Raw genomic sequence first — 17022 nt, forward strand, 5'->3', positions numbered from 1 at the left:
ACAGGGGGCTAGATTCTCCTTGAAACCATTAGAACTTGACTCATTGTGCTCTTCCCCTGCCAATTGAGGTCCCAGGTTGACAATGAGGGACAGCAGGGTACAGGGGTGGTTCAGTGTCCATAGGTAAGTCAAGCCTCAGGCAGTCGTGTCCTCAAACACCTTCTCCCCGACTTGGCCCAGACAGCTGCTGCACCCCAATGCCCCATACATCATTCCTCCACAGTACAGTACCAACGTGCCACTAGCGAGTCATAGCCCGCCTGGGTAATATTTCTACAATGTACAAAAACGTGTCCACACCTGGGCCTTCTCCAGTCCTTGCCACAATCCTGTGAGGCCATGAGAGTCAGTAGACATTTTTTAACAAAGAGACCAAGGCTCAGAGAAAACACTTTATTTTGATTTCGCCTTGGGTCACATGCTCAGTGCTGTCCTAGGGAATGGGCAGTGCAGTATTGGTGGAGTTTCTGTGTTCCAGGCAGTGAGTGTGACCCCCAGGTGCATTGTGTCCTCTAAACCCCACCGAAGTCCTGCCTTACCCCTGTTCCACGGATAAGGGAAACAAGGCTCAGAGAAGTCAAGCAACGTGTTCAAGTGCACAGTGACAGAAACCGATCTCTCTGACTCCAAATCCAGTGCTCATACCATGGTGCTGGTACAGGTGCCTTAAATGCCTGGGTGGGGAGGTCACCTAAGGCAGGTTGACAGCTGCTTTGGAGAAGCTGGAGACAGACTATGGTCTTGCTTTTTCCTTGGGCCCTGCAGGAAATGCTGGTGTGGCTTGGAAAAGACAAGGAGCCCCTTCCCCAAGCCTCTGGGGAGCAGCTGGGTGTGGTGAGGATAGATGGCTCACTACCTACGGGGGCATAAGTGAACCAGGCTTCCCTTAGTTTGGGTTCAGAGATCACCCTGAGGGGAGAGGTTCAGAGGAAGTGCCTCAGGGAGAGAGCGGTCCCATCTGAAAGATTAAAAAGGAACAGGTCCCACCAGTCCCAGCAAGGACCTTTTCGTTCCACTAAGGTTAGAAAACATGTACAGGTTCTGGCCACGGGGCCACATGAAGCAGGTGGAGCCCTGAGCAGATGCCTGGGCCAGTGGGCCCCTGTACCTGCCAGGGAAGTGGGCCAGGTGTGGGGTGGGGCTGTATGCCAGGGAGGGTATTAAATGAGCTTCCAGTTCATTTGCATGTCCTAATTAACCACAAAATGAGCCCCAGAGGCAGAATCAAGCTGTCAGTTTCTCTCTGCTGGCTTTCACCATCTCCTCTCCATCCACCCCGCCCCGGGTCCCCATGATCTCCAGCATCGCTTAGGCCCTAGGATTAGTCCCATTCATTTCTTCACTTGGCCTCAGCAAAACAGTTCTCATCATTGTCGCAGCAGGAGCCCAGAAGGTGACAGAAAAGTAAAAATTACAGGTGGGTTAATGAATCACCATAATCTTTGATTAGCAAAGCATGAAAGTGGGTGGGGCATGACATCAAGACCCAGGCAGAACTCCTCCACCGCACAGTTGGCATGCCATTCATTATATGTGGGGAGGACACGTTTTGTTCTTGATTTACCTCTGGAACAGTTTGGGGGTTAAGGTAAAAGGCACAAGATTGCAAGTAAATGGGAACTGTTAGAATCCCAGCTCTGCTTTTCTGCTGTGCGATCTTGACGAGTTGTTTAACTTCTCTGAGCCTATCCGTGTGTAAAATAAGAGTAACAGCACTCCCTTCCAGCATGTAGTGAAAAGGAAATAGCACAAAGGCAAAGGTGCCTGGCACCTGTGAATTATGTTGGCAGCAGATGTCACTTCCTAGTTGCTTTGTTCTGGCCCAAGTTAAAATGAGTCTTCAGTCCTTTGAATCTGTTCTGGCTCATTGATGGTGGAGTTGGCCTCTTCCTTTTCCACTGGATCCCCTGGAGGTCAGCACTGGGCCCTTTGCATCATGCTGTTCTGGGTTCCTAGCTGGCACTGGGTGGAATTCATCAAGTTTTGCTCAGTTGATCTCAACTACTATGACTAGCCCATGAAAATAGAAGAGTCACAGGTGAATAGCCAAGAGGTGGCTTGGTTTCCTATGGAATCAGACCAGACTCAGAGCTGGTGTCATCCTCTCATCACCCAGCTGGTGCTGGGTGGCCCTCCTCTCAGGAATCAGCAAATCAGTGCACATTGTCCCCACACATACATCAACCATCACTACCAAAGGCAGCCACAGCCAACCTCCCTTCACAGAGTAACGTCAGAGTTTATTGGGGAGACAACAGGATGCGTGGGCTCTGCCCCCCAGAAAGAGGGAACTCTGTTGGCAAACTGCAGACGAAGGTGTAGAGTGGAAAGAACAGGGGTTTGGGAGCCAAATAACCCTCTGGTTCAATTTCTGGTTCTTTTCCTTTGCTAGCAGCATGATCGGGGCAGTTTGCATGATCTCACTACGAGCCTCCATTGCTGTACCTGGAAGATCATTCTTTCTAGGGTGACTCAAAGCTTGAAAGAGATGTGCACACTGCCTGGTAAACAGCGCGGGCTCAAAACAAGTGCCTCTCTGTCCTCGCATAGCTCACCCCACCAAAACTAACCATCTACCATTTGAGTGGCACTTGAGGGTGACCTTAATCACGACTTCAGAGCCCCCTGCCTCTCCCTCCATCTCCGCCCCCTGGGGCTCCAGGCTGCTGGCAGTAGAGCCTTTCTTGTTATTTTTCTTCTCCAATTTGCTGTTAATGCTCTGAGGGCGGGAATGCGTCTTGCCTCTAATTGCAGCTGTCACACCCCATCAGGCTGAGCTGTGGGTCCTAGGGGAGAGGGAGAGGGGAAGGAGGGCTCTCCCTCCTGGGCTTGCTAGGCCCAGACAGGGACCCACATTGTCCTCTCGCGGCCAGCAGGCGTTCCTGCCCGGGTGGGAGGGCCAAGGCGCCGGCTCACCACGGGCCACTTACCCCAGCAGCTTTCAGAAAGCCCTGCACCGTGGTCTGGAACCCTCACTCTCCGGTTAACTTCACTCTAGGGTGTGAGCAGGGAGACCCAGGCCCCTGGTGGGCTGGAAGTTAAGGGGCCTCAGGTGAGACTAAGAATTTTTTAAATGAGGGGGAATTTCTCCAGGGCTCGCCCTCCCTTCTCTGGTGAATTTACCTGTTCTGCCCCAAGAGTCAAGCGCAGGAGGCTGGCTGTTGGTGTGGGCGACAGACAGCTGTTAGGGGCCAGTGTGTGAATCCAGATCACAGTGGCCTGGCTGCTCACCTCCCAGCGGTGTGTTCTGGGACGATAGGTAGCCCCCCGTGTAGGCTGCCTTCTCAACTGGAAAATGCCTGCCTGCCTGTGAGCACCAGGGACTAGAGAGCTTGATGTCAAAGGGCGTCCACAGTGGCATGTCCCCTCATTGCTTCCCTGCGCTGATGGGAAGGCACACCTCATCCACTACCCTCCTTCAGCCCATATACCAGGATCCAGGTATGGGCTGAAATCCATGGAACAGGAATGCTACCTGGGATTTGCCTTCCTCTTCTCTGACCCCCAATCTCTGCTTCCAGCAATGCCAAGCCACAGAAGCAGACAGATGTAAAGTTGGGGGCACCAAAGACAGGTCTTTATTGGGGGTCTCTGTGGCACCTGCGGCCCCAGTGAGCTTTTCCACGCATAATGTTCCACTGAGGTCTTTGAGAGCAGTGGAGGAATGTCAGAGGGATTTTCTGGTCTCCTCCCCTGCTCCTCCCCAACTGTCATCTCCAACCCCTGAACTGACCCCCCCCCACACACACACCCCCACATTCTCTCCAGGAACTCACCTCCTCCACCAGCCAGCCCTGTGACAGCCTCTCCCAGCTGCATTCTGGTCAGCTCTGCCTGAGAACTCTGGCTTCTCCCTCCTTTCTGGGGGAAAGGAACTTGGATTTGGGCTTCTGAAGGCCTTACCACCCTCCCGCCCTCCTCCCTAGGGGCCCAACCTTTTAGGTTCAGCCAATTTTTGGTCTCTGGTGTTCAGACCCAAACAGCTGTGTTAATATCAAAACCCGTGGGAGAGGGATCCATGGCCTTGGGGCTACTCGTCGGGGGAGTCTCCCCTTGTCTGGACTCCCCTGTACTCGGGAAGAAGAAACGTCCAGAGCCCTTGGAATGGCTCCGCTTCTTGACCTTCTGAGAACGTCCTGCTCTCGACTCGGAGACCATGGGTGTCACCCAGCCTGGCTTCTCCTTCAGCAGCCGGTCACGGTCCGGCCTCACACTTCGCAAAAACTTCCTAAAGATGTTTGCTGTTAGGGCAAATTTGTGGCCCAGCTCCCGAGGCCGGCCTTTGTCTCCTTTGTGCTCTTCTTCCCTCTCCGGCTCATCCTTCTCCCCGACCTTCTCCAGTTCTGGCAGGTCGAGCCAGTTGCCCACCAGGTCTGCAAACACATTGTCCCCTAACACCAGAGGCTGCCGATTTCTGCCCCGCGACATCAATGTGGAGGTCCAGTCATCTGGTTCCACTCGCTCTGGCCCCTGCTGGGCACAGCTTTGGTGCTTCGGCAGCTGTGTCCTGGGCAAGGGGGCGAGATCCCTAACGCAGATACTCCTATGGTATGGAAATTTGGTGCTGCTGCCGGGAGAAGGTTGGCTGGATGGGGAGCAGGATCCAGGTCTGGCAGGACCTCTGCCACCCTCCCAGTGAAGGTGCTTGGACTGGGTCGGGGGGCTTTCTGGGAAGCCTGGGACAGGATCCCCTCCAGAGATCTCCAATTGTTCCAATGCTGTCTGCACCTGTAGGAGTTTCAGTTCTTGCAGAGCACCCATCATGCAGTTCATCTGATCCTGTAAGCCATCACCCACCTCCTTCATGGACATCTGCAGGGGAGAGGGAAAGCACGGGGCCAGTGAGCATGGGAGAAGCAGAGAGGACTGCCCGGCACGGCCCTGAACCAGCCACCCGCCAAACACACTCTCCAGGATCATCCCAGCCTACCACTGACCCCACCTCTACAGCCTAGAACAGTGCCAAGCTGTGCTGAAAGAGGAGGACTTTTTTTTTTTTAATATTTTATTTTTTAGTTATCGGCGGACACAACATCTTTATTTGTATGTGGTGCTGAGGATCGAACCCGGGCCGCACGCATGCCAGGCGAGCGCGCTACCGCTTGAGCCACATCCCCAGCCTGAGGAGGACTTTTAACAGTGCTAAGGCTGGATAAGGGAACTGAGATACGTGGCAATGAAATAACTAAGGATGCAGTTGTCCTAAAAGCTATACAGATACTCCTCCGCTTATGATGGGGTTATGACCAGATGACCCATTGTAACTTGAAAATGTAAGAAAAAAATGCATTAAGACACCTAACCTACCAAACATCACAGCTTAGCCTTGCCTACCTTAAACATATTTAGAACACTTACATCGGCCCACAGTTAGGAAAAACCATCTAACACAAAGCCTATTTTATAATAAAGTATTGAATATCATGTAATGTGCTAAACACTAAGTGACAAAGAAAAAGATTTTAAGGGCACCCTTTCACACTATGGTTAAGTTCAAAAATTGTTAAACCAAGGGCCATCTGTATGTGTGTGTGCTTATGCATATGAATAGATATGTGTGTGCCCCAACCTTATATCTCACACACATATATATATATATATATATATATATAATTTATTTATTTAATCTCTCCAACTATCCTGTGAGGTAGTGACCATTACTGTTCCCCTCTGACAGGTGAGGAAACCAAGGCACATAAGTAACTTGCCCAAGATTAGATAGTGAGAGGTAGAGCTAAGATCACTTTAAGGGTGCACAAAGTTGTGGGAGCCATCCTTGTCCTCTTTTGTGCCTGTGTCCTCTTCTTCCTGGGTGCTGATGGTCACAATATCAATTTGTGAGCATTTACTGTGTAATTGAAATGGCATCATCTCATTTAATCTTACTTACATGAACCCTGTGAGGTTGCTCTTATTGTTCTTGCTTTAGTGGATGAATAAACTGTAGTGCACACAGCTCACAGAGCTGGGACGCAAACCCAGAACTGTCTCACTCCAAATGCTGTAGTCTTGACTACTAAACCCCTACAGATGGATGGGCAGTGGAGCTGGGCTTTAAGGCTGCTCTGTCCTCTATAGGGCTATAGAGAGGAATTGATAAGGGACATTAAGATAAAGGGTAGACCCAGGTTTCTTGAATTGCTCTTCACATCCAACTGGTCAGGAGAGAGGTTAAGAGGCCAGGAGATTCCTGTTTGCTGGGAACCCTGGCCCAGCTCTCCCTCCCAAACACCTGTCCTATTTTAGCTGCCCTCAGACTTGGCTCAAGTGCTCTTCCTGCCTTCTCAGCCCAATAGGCTCTGCTGCCCTGGCCAAGCCAGAATGGGGATCCTGAGTTAGTTCTTCCAGCTCTTTTGTGGATTCTTAGGCTGGAGTCCCAGGTACCATCTGGACAGGCTGAGAGATTGCCTTGGGTAAGGGCTGCATTTGAAGATTGCTGGGGAGAGGCTCCAGCTGATAACATTCACAAGATTCCCAGCCCCTGGGCCCAAGCTGCCTGGGTCCTGCCAGCTCCCTCCCCAGATCCCGATCAAGTTACAAACATCAGGCCTCTAGTAAGTTGACCATCTGTTTCTGAAGCCCCCCAGAGACCCAGGGATCATCTTACCTTCCAGTCTTGTCTTAATGCTCAGAGCTAAGCCCAGGGGGTGGGGGTGGGGGTGGGGGTGGAAGGGCAGGCAGAGAGGCTCTGCAGGGCTGGGCTGGGCTGGCAGCTGACCTGAGGCTTCTGGGTAGAAGCTGTTCCTGCCAACCTGGCCTTGCTGGGGAGGGAGGATCCAGCACTAAGGGAGAGTGGAGGACTGGCTTCTTCAGAGGTCAAGGAGAGTTTCGCTGGGGTGTGGGAATTGCCCACACTTTGTACACCTTCCTAAAACAGGGCTAGAAACGGTGGTTTGAGGACCCAGGGCCCCCAGGGATTTGCTTGGGTGAGGACATGCCATTTAGATGGCAGCAGGCAGAGACACAGAGCCCATGGTGTGTGCTTGCTATTAGTGGACCTTGCCCTGACCTCTTTGCTTCTACCTTCCTTTCAGAGGCACTGAGCTGCATCTGGGAAGAACCAGAGTACAGCAGGAGGAGACGCTAAGCCCCAAACTAAGCATGGTTCTTTCCTGGCAACTGCTTCTCCCTCTGACTTTCCTACCCCTCCCCACTCTCTAATCCATGTTCCTGTCACCCCTGCCTGGAACCTCAGTCATTTTTAGCTTCTCCTTTCAACCACCCTACTCCTGTCCAACTTAATCATGCACTATTTGAAGTCCTCCTCCCCCAGATGGTTCAAAGCTTCCCTTCTATGCCCTGGAAATCTGCAGAAGCCTTGGAGAAGGCCTCCCAGCCACCAGAGGACCAGGGCCTGGCCAGGTCTTCCTGACCTCCCATCACTGACTTGGTGGCTTATCATGGCCCAAAGACTCAAATCCAATTTGGTCCTGCTGTCAAGACCCACAGCAGGATTTTCAAACTCAGGCAAATCCCTGCCCCTTAAGAATACGCAGCAGGCTCCTGTGAGTGCCTCTTTGTGACCTTAAGAAGCTCTTACCTCAAGACCTGCTACTGAAGCACTGATCCTATGTCCTCCATAAGTTTAAAGGCTCAGTTGCTCATGAAATAGTTATTGAGCATCTATCGCTTGAGGGAAGACTAAGACCTACACATCGTTATGTCACCCTGGAACCTAGCTGGCTCCTTGCACTTGCTGCATACTCACAAACCGTATGTTGAGTACCACTGGCTTCCCCAGATCACCCTCCAAACTGCTTGCATCCTTCAGACAGTCAACTGCCACTCGAGGAGAGAGAGCCGTTGCCCAAGGTTTCATTTCACCAAGCGGCAAGGAGTCTGAGCTGGCAGGCTTCCTTCCAGAAGGCAAAACACAGTCCAGGTCAGAGGCAGTGGGAGGAATGAAATGACCCCATTCAGTCTCTTCCAGGGTGGAAAAATCCATAAGAAATAATGCTGACATTTTGTGCAGTTTTCCAGTGAAAACAAATGTGTGGGTATGCATGAATTCAGGGCTGCCCATAAAACAGAGGCCCCATTTAAGTAAACAAGGGCTGAAATTGTGCCTGTATGGAAAATAACATTCTCTATTAGTTAAGATCTTGAGTTCTGGAGACCAAAGTAACAGGGTTCAAATCCTAGCTCTGACACATAGTAGCTGTGTCGTTTGGGCAGATTATTAAAATTCTGTTTTCAGTTTCTCCATCTTTAAAATGGGAAGGCTGGGGTTGTGGCTCAGAGGTAGAGCACCTGCCTACCATGCATGAGGCACTGGGTTCGATCCTCAGCACCGCATGAAAATAAAAAATAAAGATATTATTATAACGAAAAATAAATATTTTTTTTTAAATGGGAAGAAATTCCTGCCTTGTACAGCTATTGTGCAAATTAAATGAAGTCATGTGTATCTCTGCATGACACACATAAAGCATCAGATGAACAATGGCTGTTAAGACTTCCTGTACTTGCAGAACACTTCTTCCTCAGTGAAATTCAACACAAGGTAATGGGAGGATTCCATCCCTCATATCTGGTCTCATTAAGTGGAAACAAATCTCTTGTCCTGTCCCTTCCCCTCCCAGCCCTGCCCCACGCCGGGGGAAAGGAAGGGAAGGAAAGGGAAGCCTCATTATCCTCCTGTCCACTCTCGTGCTGACCTCAGTGAGCCCGGCCACAGGCAGGGTACAGCACTGACAGTCAAGAAGGCAGCTGTGAGAGGGATGAGAACAGAAGGAGGAAGTGAGCTGTGGGAAACAGGGAGGCCAGGGCAGTGGGAGTAGGAGCATCTGCTGGGTCTTGACCACGAGGGGAGCCAGCAGGATAGCCTTTCCCACCAACCCCAAGGGGATGATGTCACCCACAGAGGAAGAGCCAGAGGTCAAGCTGCTCTCTTCACCCAGAGCGTGGGACCTTCTTGGGTCCCAGGGCTTCTCTTGCCTCAGGATGGAAGAGGGAGAAAAGGCAGCATGTGGTGTGGGGAACGAAGGAGTGGAGCCAGCTCCGTCCGGGGACCCAAGAATGAATAGCTCTAAATCCCAACCTCTAGGCTGGAGGCTGCTGAGTTCCTCTCTGGCCTCCTAGTCTCAGTGCCTTCTATTGTTCCTCAGGACAGGGACCAGATCATACCAACGTGCTCTCAGGATCAGCTGGAGAAGTCTGATTGGTCCTGATTAGTTTGAATGGAAAGTGATCTAGCAGCCACTTCTCTTAGTCTCATCCCTAGTCTCACACACACACACACCCACACATGCAGAGAGAGAGAAAGAGAGAGAGAGACAGAGAGAGCACTATCCACCATCAGATGCAAAGCCCTAAATAAACAGATCCCAGTGAAAATCATGGGAATCCCTTCTGAAAAATGCCCTAAAAGGTGGTCTCACCCCCACCCTTGCCTCTGCATCAATCCTCACCATTTCCCACCCCAAAATCTTCTGGGACTCAGTTTCGTCCTAAACATTTTCTGCCCATCAAACTTTAGTTTCTCTGGGAGTGGTTTACACCAGCCCCTGGCAGACTCTGTGTTAGAGCTGCATGGCTGCTGCCCCATCCTGGTTTGGTGAGAGCCCCCACTGCAGTCTGGTGATCTGTCCCTAGCTGACCACCTTCTTTGGGCAAATTCACCAAGCTTTTGTGTTTCAGTCCTGAATCTGTGAATGATAACCCCTCCCATGTGTATGGCACAGGCCCTTTTTCTCTGTATTGCCTGAGCTCCTTTGGCCGGGAGGCTGGCTAGGCAGGTGGAGGTCGCCTCCCCCCTGGATGGATTAGGAAACTAGGGAGTCTCTCAGATCATCTCCCTCAGTGTTGCCCCAATATTCTTTGCCAGGCCCTCTTCATTATTTTCACCATATCTCTACATGATCCAGACTCCTATTTAATAATTTATTTAAGTCTACTTATGCAAATAAATGTATTTATAATGGAAGTTTTATGAAATGTGTGACTCGCCATCAACAGATCCTACCACAAATATATATGCCGTCTTGATCACCACCAGGGAAAACACTGTTCTAAACTTGAAGTCCTGAGGACTGAGACCCCAAGTCCAAACCCTTCCTCTGGGCCAATGAACTTTCATGCCATCATAATCCCTGTCCAGTGGGCCTCACGGAATACGTGTGAGAAGAACCCAAGCTAGTCAGCAGGAAGTGCAAAGGACAGTTGCCTCCAGAGGAGGAAGAAGAGCATGAAACCATCCCCCGAGGTACTCCAAAACCCAGTTTGTTGAGGGCCACAGCTGAGTCAGGATGACGCATGGCATTTTGCCAGAAGGGAGTGGTTGAGAGGTGATGATGGTTATGTTAAGCTGTGTATTCAATTGTATATTTGACCTTTACTGTCCTGTCCGGCAATAGGGCGGCTCTTGCTGCCTCAGGTGCCCGCTACTTTGGAGTTCCCTGGAGTTCTTGCTGGGTTCTGAGGGAGTGCTCGCGCAAGCCGGGTGGAAGGGGTGAGAGGTAGAAAGGGTGAGTGTGTGTGGAGTGCTGGTGGAGTTCGGCAATAAAGAGTTGCTGTTTTGAACCTACAAGTGCTTCTTGGCGGCTCGGTTATTTGTGCCGAGCCAGACTGTGGCACCAGTTCACTTCCTTCCCACTGAAGGCTCTTCCTTGGGTCACCCAAAGAGAAAAGAGGAACTGCCTGCCTGGGGCTGAAGGGGAAGATGCCATTTTAGGAAGTCAAATCCCACCATCCTGAGCCCAGAGCTGGAGTCTAGGGTCAGCTGTCCGTAGACAGCACCCTCCCTCTTGGCACTCTCTGGGCGCTTTGTGGTGTGGGAGGAGTGGGGATGGAAGAAGAGATGCCAGCATCCTCGGCTCTCTTCCCAAGCCCTGCCCTGGGCCTCTGACTGATCCTGCAGCTGTGCCCTCCATCCATCCATCTCACGCCCTCTCCCAGCTCAGCCGGAATCCTTTGACACAGGCTCGGCTTTGCCCATGAACCTGGCAGTATGCCCTGCCTCACTTCCCCACCCCCATTACTCACAAGATCCCCACACAGATCCTTTCAGCTGCTGGGGAAGCTAGGAGGAGGCTCAGGGCCGGAAATGGGAAAAGCCCCATTTTTGCCAAGTGGCCCATTCTCCAGCTCAGTGAATAGGGACCTTCTTGGCTCTTGGCTGGGACTCTCAACAGGAAGGTAACATGGAAACTGTGCCAAGAGCTGAAGGAGGGAGGAGAGTAAAGAAAGGAGGAAGTGAGGGATGTGAAATGATGAGCCCTCTTTCCCAACTGAACCATCTCCTGGGAGTCACATGCTCAGGCAAGAGGCAGACAGATGGAGAGAAGGGCCCAAGTTGCCTCCTCCAGGGCTTGCCTCTCAGTCTCAGCAAGCCTTCTCCCTCTGACCAGCGTTAGCTCCTCTCCCCTGCAGCCTGTCAGATTTCCTCCTTCCTATTTCAGGCCTTCATACCCAGGGCTTTTGTTTTGTTTTGAAGTAACCACTGAGACATATCCCTAGTCATTTTTTATATTATATTTAAAGACAGGGCCTTGCTAACTTCCTGAGGCTGGCTTTGAACTCGCACTCCTCCTGCCTCAGCCTCCCAAGTCACTGGGATTACAGGTGCCTGCCACCGCGCCCACTTGCCTGGACTCTTATATTCACCCTCATTCACCCTCCTGCCTCATTTTCTGCCCTCCCCACCTTCCACTCCATACCACCTCTAAGTCCTAGGACATATCTCTGGCCATGTCAACCTCCAGTGCACATAGAAAAGGTCAGACTCCATAGTATAATGGTCAAGTTTCTTTCAATCCTGTTGCCTACTCCTTCTTTGCACACGCCTTTTGTTCCAGCCAAGCTGGCACATCCACGCTACTTCTGCCTCTGCGCCTTCTGTCTGTCTCACCGCCTTCTGTCTGTCTCACCGTCTGCCTGGAATGTTGTATTTCTCCTGTGCCCATCTCTATCCATCCCTCCAAGTGTGGCTCACATGCTGCCTCTCCCATGACAGGAAACTCTCCCTGATCTCTCAGTTGGAGGTCACCTCTCCCTTCCTGGAGCACGGTGCCCCTTAAATGGCATGGACCCTCATGTACCTGCACTAGATATGTGCATATATGTGTTGTGGGCTAGGAATGAAAGCTCTGCAGTCAGCCCGACCAGGTATGAATCCAACTGCAACATTTATCAGCTCTGGACAAGTCACTTAGCCTCCTGATGTCTATTTTCTCATTTTAAAAATAGGAATAATGAATATACAGCTTCTTAGTGTTGCTTTAGCAATTAAATAACAACACATGATATGCCTGGTATATCCAGGTTAACATCAACATATGGTATTATCTTTTCTATTAAATTGTAGGTTGTCTGAAGACAGGATCTGTTTACATTTGTAATCATAACATTAGTGCCTGGTTAGTGCCTGAAATGTATACAAGCTCAATAAAAATGTTCTGTGAATGTCTCTTACTCAAACCAGTCTGATCAACCCAACACCAAGAGTTTACCAAGTGCCTGCAACACATAGGGTTCTGTGCTATGTGCTGAGGGCATATAATTGGGGAAGTACTTTACTTATACTGCTATTTAATCTTCATAGTAGCTGTACAAGGTAGTTATTTTTTAATCTTTTTTTAAAGTTGTCAATGGACCTTTATTTTATTTGTTTGTTTGCTTGCTTATCTATCTATCTATCTATCTATCTATCTATCTATCTATCTACTTATATACAGGATAAAAACCAGGGCCTCACACATGCCAGGCAAGTACTCTACCACTCAGCCAAAACCCCAGCCCAAGGTAGGTATTTTTAAAAGCCCATTTTAAAGATAAGAAGACTAAAGTTCAGAGAGGTTAAGTAATATTCCATGGTCATATAGAGTCAGGATTTGAGTTCAAGTTGGCCTGACTCCAAATCCTATGCTCCGTGTTCTTCCAACTAACCCCAGTCTAACTGGTCCAAAAGTCCTCTTATCCCTATCTTTAAAGATCAAGCACACTGCAAAATGAGATCCTTTTCCAACAATTTAGGGAAATTTGCTCTTTTGTTCCAAGAGCTGAAAGCTGTTCCTACTGTAACTCCTCCCTTCCCTTCTTTTCTCCTCATATTGCCTTTAGGTCCTGGTCCTTAGCCTTACACCAGAGACTTCTGAACTTGTAGCCACTAGAGACTAAAGAATTGCCTTCTGGGGAAAGGAGGGTGCCCTAGGAGGACTTTCCCACCTGAAAGAAGTCCCTCTGCTGCTTCCCCATGTCTCAACCAGGATGGACATTCCAGAAGATGGCCTCCTCCAACCTCCCCCTCCTCTAGAGAGCCTTTTGCAGCCTGGCCTGATCATTCAGCCTTTATGCATTCTGTTTGTTGCACATTGATCTGAACTCACAGGAATGCCCTGTGAGCAGCTTACATTTGCTTCCTCTATGTGTCTGCATCTCCCCCATTTGTTGGAAGTCCACTGGGAGCTATGTGTAAGGAACAGCTGGTCCCAAGGCCTTGTGCTCAGGCAGGGCCCCTCTTTGGTGGCTGGAAGGGGGAAGAGATGGGCTCCCTGCTGGGTCTTCGCAGCCCCAATTCCCTCATCTTAATGAAGAAGTGTGTCAGCTGCTACTACTTCTCCAGGCACATTTCATCCCTGAAACTTGACCCCCCCCCCTCTTCCAGGCAGGGAGGAAGGGCCAGTTCTCTAGCCATCAACTTAATTGAGCCAGGATCACTGAATTCTCAGCCCCCCACCCCCAGTGCTCACTTGTTACAATGCAAATTTTCTGCTTCAGGGAATTGGAAATTTGTGCTACTGAAAATCTAGATTGTATTATCTAGATTTTCTGGGGCAAAGATAGGGCCAAGATGTAGGAGGGGAGCACAGAATCTACTAGAAAAAGATAATTTCATGCCCGGTTAATGTTTCTTTTTGCAGCAGGTTTATCCCACAGTGTCTCTAGGACTTATGATCTTGGAGTGAAATAATTAGTGAAATAAACGAATGTGGAAGTTGAACAGTTTTACTGCAAGAGTCACAAACCAACTGGGGAGATCCAGGCAATACACAGTCCTCCTGGGTGGCAAGGGAGAGCCTCCCTTGGATGACCCATCTGCAGAGTAAAAGTTTCTAGCATGTGATGTAAGTCAACTTATGCATTTCCCACCCCATTGCAGCCAATAAGTCCCTAACATAGCCACAGTCAAGCTGCATGGAATTCAGTCCCTCCAGTCCTTAGAAGATGGCAGCCAAAGGGCTGACCTTGGACTAACTCAGCTCCCGGTTTTTCCCATTGGTGATACTGAGGCACTAAGATTTGACCCTTGCTACTTAAACTGAGATGTCAGGGAGTGAGACTCAAGTATCTGTGCCTTGTCACTCTGCTCTGTCTCCTTTACAAGCAGGCTGGCATCAGGGAGGGGTGGAGCACCATGGGGGGTGGGGTACAGAGCTCTCCCATCTGAGTGTCATTCTGGGCCCCAGGCCAGGAATTTGGCTTCCTTTCCAAGAGAGTCAAAGGCTGGAGCTGCTCAGACAAAGGGCCAAATAAAAGCTGATGGGGAGCTGGGTGACTTCAGCCTCTCCCCTTCCTTCTCCTAGGCACTGGGGGCTCAAGGCCTTGGCAGGAGAGGGTGCAAATCAAGATCTGGAGTTCGGCTCAGTTCAGAGTCATTTTTTTTTTTAATTCTCCTGGCATCCACAGACTGTCTTCCTCCCCTCACCACCTCCCACCTAGGGTGCTGGAAAATATGCAAATCAGTAGGATTTTAAAATTCAAGCCCATGCCAGGAACACCCACAAACCCTCCATTAAGGCAGATCCTGGTGTGGGTGGTATAGTCTCTGATTCCAAGCACAAAGAGGATTCTATTAGATTCTTTTCTTGGCATGGGCCTTGGACCTCAGACATTATCTTTGATGATCTTGACCTTCCTTTCTGGTTCTAGACATATGAACAGGGAATATGAGAATTGTGTATGTGTGGGCTGGGACCACCCTCCTAAACTGGTAGTAATGTGCGTTAAAACTAGTGAGGGAACTAGTATAGGTTCACAAGATCAGAATGCTCTGGGCTAGTAACTTTCACATCTGAGTGTCAGCACAAAAAAAAAGATCATCAATCTGAGAAGGCAGGCAGAAAGAGTGTCAGGGCAACTTGGTCAGAAAGTATCAATGAGAACACCTGCTCCTTCAAGTTCAATTCCCCTGACACCCCCCCCCCCAACCATCGCTGTCGCCACCACCACCACCAAGGCTGTTCTTAATACAATGCCAAGTTCCCTCCCAAGCAGGAAGACTTAGCCCTTTGTAGGCAGAAGTGGGAAGGTTGTCAGGAAATCTGGAGAGCCATAAGCTGGCACTTTCTGGATACAGGTCTGCCATTGTGCACCTGGGTGCCCCTGGCTCTTAACAGTAAGAAGAGGAGGGGAGCAAAATAAGACAAAAGAGTCAACACCAAAAGAGAGATACTAAAAGAGACACACAGAGGCCCAAGCAAAGACACCACAGGGAGCCTGCTAGAAGAAGTGAAGGGCAGGGCATTGTGGGCGCAAATGCCTGAATTCTGGTGGTTGAAGGAATAATAAAGGTAGAAGGTATGTGTGGCAGAGGGGGTGGGAGTGGGTGGTAGGTGAAGTCACTGAGAATCAACCTGGCCTCCCTAACATAGCTTTAGCAATCAACGCCCCTAGTTGGGTGATTCACCCCCGCCCCTCCAGACTAAGCTACTTCTCCCAGCCCCAGCACCCCGGGTCTCCGCACGCTCCCTGCACACTCCCCAAGCCCAGACCTGACATCTGGCTGGGCCCGGGCAACTCCCGCTCGCGATCTGCCAGGCGGCGCCCCTCCTCCCTTGCAGGCCCTCCCCCGTCATTACAGCTGCCAGCCCCCTCCCTGCTGGCAGACAAGCCCAGGCAGACAGCCGGCCAAGCCTACCCCCGCAGCCGCGCCAGCTCTGCCAAGCCAGGCAGAGTTTGGGGCCCGGGGCGGCGTCAGCTCCCCTCGAGCGAGCGGTCCCAGGTGACCTCCTACCCGGGGCGGGGATCCGGCTTGCGCACCCTCCGGTCCCCGCCTGCCCGAATGCTCCAGGCACAGCGCAGCCCTAGCACCTAGGCGCTGGCGTCCAGCTGCCTGGGCCTGTCGCTCCCGCGCCTTCGGGGTCGGCGGCGCCAGAGCCTCACTCACTCCGTCTGCCCAACTAGCAGTATCCGCTTTTCTCCCTTGTTTTTTTCTCCCTATGTCACATTTTAATCTGGTCGGTTGCTCTCAGTCACTTCTTGTCTCATCGCAAATCTTTCCCATAAGTTTTCTTGTGGCCCTTTCCTCTGAAGACAGGCCCTACCTTCTGCCTGCCAGTCCTCGACCCCTCATCTCCTGTCTGGCCTTGATTGCCCTGGCACGCGCCTGGGCACGTCCTGGCTCCCCGGACCCAGGCAAGGGCCAGGTACCCATCAGAGCAGAGAAGCCCTCCTTGCCCCCGGCGACAGCTCCCGCTCTTACCAGCTCCTGTTTGAGGCGACGCAAATAGCAGTCCATTTCCCCGCTCTCCTTCCTTAAGCGCCCATTTGCCGGCAAGACTCTACGAGAGTTCCCAAGCCGGAACACCGACCCCAATGAAAACCGCGCGCTCGGCGTTTCTTCGCCCCTGAGCTCCGCGCCTCTTGCAATGGGGAGCAGATCTTCTCCTCCAACGCTGGGTCTTGGAGCAGCTTACCCCGCTGCTAGCTGCGCGCGGCCGGGGCTCGGGGAGGAGGGAAAAGTGCGGCAGCCAATGAGAACTCAGGGGGAATGTCTTCGGCCAATGAGAAGAGCGGCCCCCAGGGTGGTGGGGTGAGGCGCGGGCTAGGCCGCAGAGCAAGAGCTGAACCCCTAATGTGTGCCGGGGTCAGTGGGTACAGGTGGGTGTCACCTGGGCCTGGCCATCGTGGCAGGAGACATCGTGACCCCAGGCTGTGCCAACGTCCCCAGCAAAGCACAGACGCCCTATTTGGTTATAAAGGGAGTGCGCGGTTTTGTGGGTGGGGAATTGAGTAGCTGTCTCAGTAAGGGACAAAAGTGCCACAGTGAGGTAACCTTTTTCAAATTCCAATCGGAGAAAAACA

The 17022-nt window shown here is 51.2% G+C and overlaps 1 protein-coding gene across 2 annotated transcripts; it reads right to left on the bottom strand.

Moving 5' to 3' along the window:
- Nucleotides 1–379: 379 nt before the first annotated feature.
- On the bottom strand, nucleotides 380–16653 carry Inka2 (inka box actin regulator 2). 2 transcript variants are annotated; one of them, XR_011708905.1, is made up of 3 exons: nucleotides 16421–16653; nucleotides 3124–4812; nucleotides 380–3031 (listed from the first exon to the last, which is right to left on the bottom strand). XR_011708905.1 is itself a non-coding variant. In XM_027940319.2 (2 exons), the coding sequence occupies exons 1-2, from the start codon at nucleotides 16454–16456 to the stop codon at nucleotides 3970–3972; spliced, it is 879 nt and encodes a 292-aa protein (XP_027796120.1). In that variant the 5' UTR covers nucleotides 16457–16653; the 3' UTR covers nucleotides 380–3969. The 2 variants fall into 2 exon arrangements, 1 of the variants encoding a protein (XP_027796120.1); XM_027940319.2 differs by having other exon boundaries at nucleotides 380–4812.
- Nucleotides 16654–17022: the final 369 nt, after the last annotated feature.

The sequence above is a fragment of the Marmota flaviventris genome, chromosome 10, assembly GCF_047511675.1.
Source record: "Marmota flaviventris isolate mMarFla1 chromosome 10, mMarFla1.hap1, whole genome shotgun sequence".
Lineage (NCBI taxonomy): Eukaryota > Metazoa > Chordata > Mammalia > Rodentia > Sciuridae > Marmota > Marmota flaviventris.